General features: G+C 22.0%; 1 protein-coding gene across 1 annotated transcript in view; it reads right to left on the minus strand.

Annotated features, from left to right (window-relative positions):
• LOC102672882 (multidrug resistance-associated protein 1) overlaps window positions 1–7,573 on the minus strand; it is a 12,709-nt gene extending 5,136 nt beyond the window's left edge. Inside the window, exons 1-18 of the mRNA XM_006612168.2 lie at window positions 7,426–7,573; window positions 7,191–7,332; window positions 6,574–6,873; window positions 6,358–6,495; window positions 5,992–6,105; window positions 5,713–5,912; window positions 5,526–5,546; window positions 5,275–5,460; window positions 4,553–5,186; window positions 4,271–4,417; window positions 4,089–4,173; window positions 3,815–4,014; window positions 3,233–3,734; window positions 3,144–3,152; window positions 2,464–2,641; window positions 2,257–2,380; window positions 1,965–2,184; window positions 327–547 (exon numbers count right to left, since the gene is read on the minus strand). Coding sequence (XP_006612231.1) covers window positions 327–547; window positions 1,965–2,184; window positions 2,257–2,380; window positions 2,464–2,641; window positions 3,144–3,152; window positions 3,233–3,734; window positions 3,815–4,014; window positions 4,089–4,173; window positions 4,271–4,417; window positions 4,553–5,186; window positions 5,275–5,460; window positions 5,526–5,546; window positions 5,713–5,912; window positions 5,992–6,105; window positions 6,358–6,495; window positions 6,574–6,873; window positions 7,191–7,220 — 3,309 coding nt within the window. The 5' untranslated portion in view covers window positions 7,221–7,332; window positions 7,426–7,573. The remainder of the gene's footprint in view (window positions 1–326; window positions 548–1,964; window positions 2,185–2,256; window positions 2,381–2,463; window positions 2,642–3,143; window positions 3,153–3,232; window positions 3,735–3,814; window positions 4,015–4,088; window positions 4,174–4,270; window positions 4,418–4,552; window positions 5,187–5,274; window positions 5,461–5,525; window positions 5,547–5,712; window positions 5,913–5,991; window positions 6,106–6,357; window positions 6,496–6,573; window positions 6,874–7,190; window positions 7,333–7,425) is intronic.
• Window positions 7,574–7,981: the final 408 nt, after the last annotated feature.

Here is a 7,981-nt window from a genome sequence, read left to right on the forward strand (position 1 = left end):
AAAATATATATATATATTATTATATATACGTTATATATTATAAAATATATTTTTTTAAATTAATTAATCCATGAAACTCTACTTTATTTAAGCATGCAAATATTTTTAATTCATTTTTATAACTTTTTTCAAAAGTTTTAAAAATTTATGATTTTTTTTTAATAGCAAGTTTACAGAACAATACATGTAAAATGAATAATTATATGTGAATGAGATTAGAATTTTTGTTTTTAAATATAGCCACTGCGTAAGTGGATATAATCTTAATTTATAATTTTTGATCAAAATTTGTTAAGCACAATATTTACAACGTGAAAATATCATACCCCAAAGAGGCAAGTAATCCAAGAACGCAGTATGGATGGCAGCGTATTATCAATGACATCAGTATCTTTAGAGAGTCGATTAAGAATTCGACCAGTTGGAGTTTGGTCAAAGAATGACATTGGATTCCGGAGAACACGTTGCAACGTACTCTCGAAGAGATGCACGGAAGCGCGTATTGTTCCTTTTGCCAAGAATAATGCCCCTCCAAGCACTGTCATGCCTACAATGATTGGTGATAACTTTGGTATATCATTAAACCTGATAATTATATATCAGGGACTGTATCAGTTTTTGCAATATTTGTATTTTATGTACATTATAAATCAAAAAATGAAAAATTAATTTTCTTAGCAATAAATCTGATTTTTATTATATCATCTACCTAATACCATGTGCAAGTTCCTTTCTGCAGTTACACATGTATTGAGGTGCATAATTAGAAAATACTGATTATATATTATGACATATATTATTAAAAAAATATAAATAAATTCTTGTACTAAATTTATTTATCCTAATCTATACAATATAAATAAATTAATAAACATGCAGTAGTGTGATTCTTATTATTATTGATATTGTTATTATTATTACTATTGTTTTTTTTTATTATTATATTTTATATAGAATAATAATAAATTTTCTTATTTTGCGAATTAATTATATTTTTTTATTTAATATTTATAAACATAATATTTGATGATAAAAATATTATCTAATATATATTTTTAAAATTATAATTTCAAATAAAACAAAATTTGACAAGTATTTATAATATGAAAAATAACATTGAATAATTTATACAATATTTTTTACCAATTTAATTAGAAGATATTATAAAAATCAATATAATTTATTTTTTTATCCAATTAAACATATATTTTTACATGATTATTTATTTTTTTATTAATATAATAGAATGATATATATATATTTATTTATATATTAAAAAAAACACTTGAAATTCTTATAATTTAATTGTGATGAATATGAACACTTAATATATAAAAGATATAAAATCTATGTATTTTAGTAATAGATAAATGATAAAAAGCTTTGTTATTTGCTACTTCATGCTGAAATATTGTACATAAATATTGCATGAACTTACATACATAAGAAATAAGATAAAATAAATAAGTACATGCGAAACAAAAATTAATTTTGAATAATAATTAAGGTAATTGCACTTAAACAATATATTTCTACAAAGCTTTTATTTAATTTATAAATATTCTATTGACACAGCAAACTGCACTCGCACTAATATTTTAATTACTAGTTAGATTTTGTTAATGTTTTAATGTTAATTGCGTACTTAAAATTTCAAAACAAATTTTTAAGGAAATAATGATTTTATGATATTAATACATAGTTAGTTTCAGAGTCATATAAATACATATTTTGTTTATAGTTTAAAATTTAATTTCCCCAAAACTGTGTAATCTGTGAAGGAACATGCCTTTCAAATAAAATTTAATAATAAATAAATAAAATAGTCGTTGTATATTGGATCATGACATAATTTAAACTTAAACTTACCTTACACAATGATTTTTTTAAAATTGTAATTCTAAGAATTATTAATAAACAAAATAAAACGAGAAATAAATGATTATAAATTTTTAAACACATACCTTGGCCAAGGCCAAGTCCACCATATACTCCAAGATACATGTTTTGTTTAATGTGATCAACCGTATTATTAACATCTGTTAAATTATCATCTGACCACATACTGAGCCAAGTATTTGAACCAATACTAAATCCTTGAAAAATAGCGTTCATTATAATAGTGGATATTGATAAAAACCAACCAATGGATTTAAAATAGTGAGAATAGACTCGCCATTTAACCTTAATAAAAATAATATATAATTAAAATTTATTCAATAAATTATTTTATAAAATAAAAAAAAAAAAACTTACACTTCCAGTTTCAGTTTTTTCTACTTCTATTAATTTTCCTCCTGATTTTGGAGATAATAACTTTGCTTCTTTTATATTACTATTTTCATAAGTACCAGATTGTTGACTACTTGTAGAATATTGTCTAAAAAATATAAAATACATATATTCTTCTAAGTAGAAATTTTATTATGCATAACATCGAACATATAATTGAAATAATTTTACCTCTTTAATGAACCATTTAAAGATTTTCTATCAGCTATAGAACCAGATTCACTTTGACTTTCTGACATTCTTGATTTACCTCTTGTTAATTTTTGTTGTAATTCATTTGATCCAATTGTAGATTCCAAATGTTGTTTAATTTCATGAAGATCTGCTTCTGATTCACCATCAGCATGTACTATTTTAAATTTATTATAAAAAATACACAACATATTCAAAAATAAATTACACAAAATTAAAAAATAATAACATAATAGGATTTACTTTGATTTACTTGTTAAAATAAAATTTCAAATGCATTCGGCAAATCATGATTATTAATTTCAATAAATTAGAAATAAATCATAAAAAGAATTATATATGTATAATACTAATTATATATTTCATTTCAATAAGTTTCTGGTTTAAATTTAACATGCATTATAATCTTTTATATATCTTTTTTTTTTTGAATAAAAAAAAAAGATTATATAAAAGAGAATACTAAAAAATAAAATTGTAGTGTAGATTACTTTATGCTACAAGCCAGCTGATAAGTTTTAAGAGTAGCAAATTGCAAAAAATACTAACATCATTGATACTCTAACATCACAAGCCAAATGCAATATAAACCATTTTGTGGACAATCACACAAATTGAAGTAGGAAAAGGAATCGTAATTACTTTTTTCACTGACTTACGATTTCCAACTTAGATTCATGAAAAATATAATTAAAAATTAATATAAAACCTAAATAGAAAAAAGAAAAATTAAAAAAGTGATACATACCTTCCTGAAGATGTTGCACTAAAAACTCAGAAAAGGCTCCCCTTTTCTCTAAAAGTTGTTTGTAAGTTCCAACTTCTGTTATTTCACCATCTTTAAGAACAATAATGTTATCTACTTCTGGCAAATAAGTGATACCATGTGTGACGAGTATTCTTGTTTTCTTCTTAAGCAAACCACTAGAGCCAATTACATTTTCAAATATATGTTTTCCAACATGTGAATCTACTGCACTTAATGGATCATCCAAAAAATAAATATCGGAATCATTATATACTGCTCTGGCCAATGATACTCTTTGTTTTTGTCCACCAGATAAATTTATTCCTTTTTCTCCAATTTCAGTTTGATCACCTGCAGGCAACACTTTTAAGTCTGGAGTTAATGCACATGCTTCAATTACACGATTGTATAAATTTTTGTGTAATGATTTTCCAAATAAAACATTATCTTGTAATGATGCATTTTGAATCCATGCTTGTTGAGATACATATGCAATAGAACCCTATTATATGTAAAATAAACAAATAATAAAATTATTTATCATATTAAAAAATGTTTTCATTTAAGTAACAAAATATTTACTTTTGTATTAACTCTGCCATTTATCTTCTCCATTTCTCCAAGAAGGGCTGATAAAAGAGAGCTTTTTCCAGATCCTACAGTGCCAACAACAGCTATTAATTGACCCTGTTCCACTTGGAGATTGATATTTCTTAATGTTGGTCTATCAATATTTTCCATATCCCATATGAAGGTGCCATTTTCAATTAGTAATGTATATGCTATATTATATTAATATATATGATATATTCGATATATAATATTTATAAATACATAAAAATTATTAGGAACTTACATTCAGATAAATCATGTTGAACATTATTTGGATCTAACTCTTCTGTATTCATGAATTTATTAATACGTTTCACAGAAACATAAGCCTAAATTATATTATATTATATTATATTAAAAAATGAAAATTATATGTATTGTATTGAATTGTATATATTGTATTGAATATAAAAAATTTTTATTTACTTGAACCATGTTACCAATCATCATAGGTAATATAGAAAGAGGAAACCTTAAGATATTAAAAAGACTGAGTGAAACAAAAGCTTTTGTACTGTCTAAACGATTATTTTCATCTATAAGTACATATGTTGCAAAGGATACCAATGAAACCTATAAAGTAAAAGTTATACATAAATAAATAAATAAATAAATAAATAAATAAATAAATAAATAAATAAATAATGAACAAAAATAAATAAAAAATCACTTTCTCTCTTAATGATATAATTTGATTTAAAAACTTACTAAAAAGGGTGCAAAGGACCAAATAAAACTTGTTCCAGAATTAAGATATGCTGTTTCCTTAAGTACTTTAATTTCTTTTGTTCGTATTTTTAGTATTTGTTCCTCAAATGAAGGTTCCCATGCATATAGTTTTAATACTTTTATACCATTAAGTACTTCATTCATTAATTTAACTCTTTCATCTTTATGTTTCATTTGTCTAATTTGCAATGTTTTAACTCTATTAGTAATTAAGACATTTATTGGGATAAGAATAAGTAAAACAGCTAATCCAGCAAGTACAGCTGGTCCCAAAATATCCCATAAAAAATATAATGCTAAGACTATTTGCAATGGTGCAGACCAAATCATATTTATATATGCTGTTAAATCCATAAATCTTTGTGCATCCACAGACATTAGATTTACTATTTCACCAACTGTTGACTCTTTTCTTGCAGCATTAGACATTCTCAATGCTTTCCGATAAATTGCTGCAATTAAAGCAGTACGTATTCGTAATCCAACTAAAAACATACGATGAAAATACTGAGATAAAACTAATGTTTGAAATATGGCTGTAATTAATAGTAAAACTGCATAAAAATAGCCTTTCCATAGTGGTTCACGTCCTTTAATAAAATCGATAAGTAACCTATATTAAAAATATTTTAATTTGTAATTGTAATTCTAAAAACTATTAATTTAAAATAAAAAGTTAGTTAAAATATCTATTTACTTACTGTAATATTTGTGGACTAACAAAAGTTATAATATCTTGTACAAATTTAAGTACTGCACCAAATAAAAACGTGGCACCAAAAGCTTTGCAAAGGGGAGGCAAAACTGATGATGTTTTCTTTTTATATTCATTATTGAAATTTACTTGGCCAGATCCTTTTCTGAATGATGCTTTAGTATTTTGTACACTAAAAGTAAGTAAAAATAAAACATATTTACATATTTAATCATATATACAATTTAATTAACTTACCTAAAGTAAGTCCAAAATACTCTTGTTAGCAAAAGTGAATTTATATCTTATTACTAATATAATATATAATAAAATTCTTTTGGTTTATTAATTGATTTCTACTTAAATTCTTTTACTTTATTAACTTTATTAATTTTTGTTTAATTTTTATTCTCTAATATTAAATATTTATAAATATCACACTCACTTGTTTCTTTTTTGTGAATTTTTCTTCCAATATTTCTCAAATTTAGGTACAATTTCTTTAGCTGTATCTTCTGGATTTATGGACCATAGATCTGTAATTTCTAAAGGTTTTTTAAAACCTTTCCATGCCATTGAGTCAAACCAACTAAAAAAGATTTTTCCTGGAAAGGAAGATTTTTGTTCTGGACATGGTTTTTCAGCCTATAAATACAATATATAAAATTAATATTCTAATATTTTTCATTTTAATTATAATATGATTTATCAAAAATATTATTACCCTGGGATATTTAGAATATTTAGGTTCAGCATCAACCAAGAAATTCAATAAGAATAAAAATATCACTATTGGATAATATATCATATATGATATAAATGAATAAGAGATTTCATTCTAAAAAAAAAAAAATATATAAAAGAAGTTAATATATATAAAAAAATTCTTTCAATATTAATATTAAGGATTGCAATATAATCTTATATATAATCTATATATATAAAATAATCTATAAAATATATAAAATAATCTAATATATAAAAAATAAATAAATAAATCTGTCAATTAATCATTAATATAATCATTAATATTATATAAAATAATTTCAATTAATTGTTGATTATTTCATAACAATAATTAATAACATACCTTATTTATGTATAATTTTAATAAACTTCTATACTCAATAATTCCACATAAAGCAAGTAGAAACCAAAATAAAAATAATAATCCAGAAGTTCGCATTCCATATTTCCTATTATATGTTACTAAAATACTTGTCTTAAGCTATAAAAGAATTAATAGAATAACATTATTACAATATATATTTTCTAATTTTTTTAAAAATTTATAAATGATACTTACAAAGGTAACAATTTTTATAATTGGTGTACAATAATCAACATTATAAACTTTTTCATAAGTACTTTTATGTATAGCTATTCCTAAATCAACAATATTAAGTAAAATTAGAGTTATTATGAGTATTTGTTTAGAAATAAATAACCATGTATATGGAATATTTTTATTTTTGCTGTTTAAGAAATAATAAATTTCTATTCCAGAGAATAACCATAAAAATGCACATGGTACCCATACTAATACAGTTTTCTGAAAACATTCTGTAATCTCTGGGTCATCTGTATTCCATATTAAATTATAGTTCTACAATGTAAAAAATAAATTATCTATAGAAATTATCTATATAAATTTTTTTAAATAAAAAAATAAAATAATAAAAATAATAAAATCACACATAAATTAAATTTTATTTTAAAATTTACTACAAAAGTATATTATATTATATATCTTTATATTTTTATATATTTACTAAATAATATTATTTATATATATTTAATATATATTTATTAAATAATATTATTAATCAACTATTTAATCAAAAACATATTTCAAGTGAATTTTTGAGTGATACAAATAAAACAAAAACATAACGAAAGAACAAATAGAACATGCATTCTTACCCAAAATTCAGTACCACAAAATTGATCCATACTTTAGTCTTCCATAAAAATACATTTACTGCTTTATAAGTTTTTGCTTTACTTATTCAGATAACACTCTTGTTCTTTTATAGGTTTCTTGAGCAAGATAAAGTGTTCCACACTATAATAGATATCGTTAATTTCAATAAATGATTGTAGTCAAGTAAAAGATGTCCAATTGAAGAAATATACAATTACATTATATACCTATTACCTTATATATCTATTTAAAACTAACTGATACAACTATATCCGCTCACTTTCTCAAACAAATGTAAACTGTGCTGAATAGAAACCGTTCACATTATAATGTTGGTCCAATCAAGATATATTACGTCATCTTGCGCACAATTTTGAAATAACGGTTTAACTTCTAAACAGAAAAGATTATTTGTATAACCAAAAATACAAAATCTAATAAAATGAGAATAATAAAAATTCTTAAAATAATATAATTGTAAAAAATATATATCCCATTAACAAAATATTATATTTTAAACATTATATAATTTATTTTTATTTTATTTTGAAATTTTTATATTGTCATTTTGTACTATCTTTATATATTTTTTAATTTAAAAATATATATACATTTTTTTATATTTTGATTATCTATATTTTTAAAATTTTTTTATTTTATATTGAAATATTATTTATTTATTGTTTAATTTATAATAATATAAGTCAATTATTTTTTATTATTATTTACTAAACATTTAATATTTATATATATAATATATTATATATAATACTATATATTATATATAATA

The sequence above is a fragment of the Apis dorsata genome, unplaced genomic scaffold (assembly GCF_000469605.1).
Source record: "Apis dorsata unplaced genomic scaffold, Apis dorsata 1.3 scaffold_99, whole genome shotgun sequence".
Classification (NCBI taxonomy): domain Eukaryota; kingdom Metazoa; phylum Arthropoda; class Insecta; order Hymenoptera; family Apidae; genus Apis; species Apis dorsata.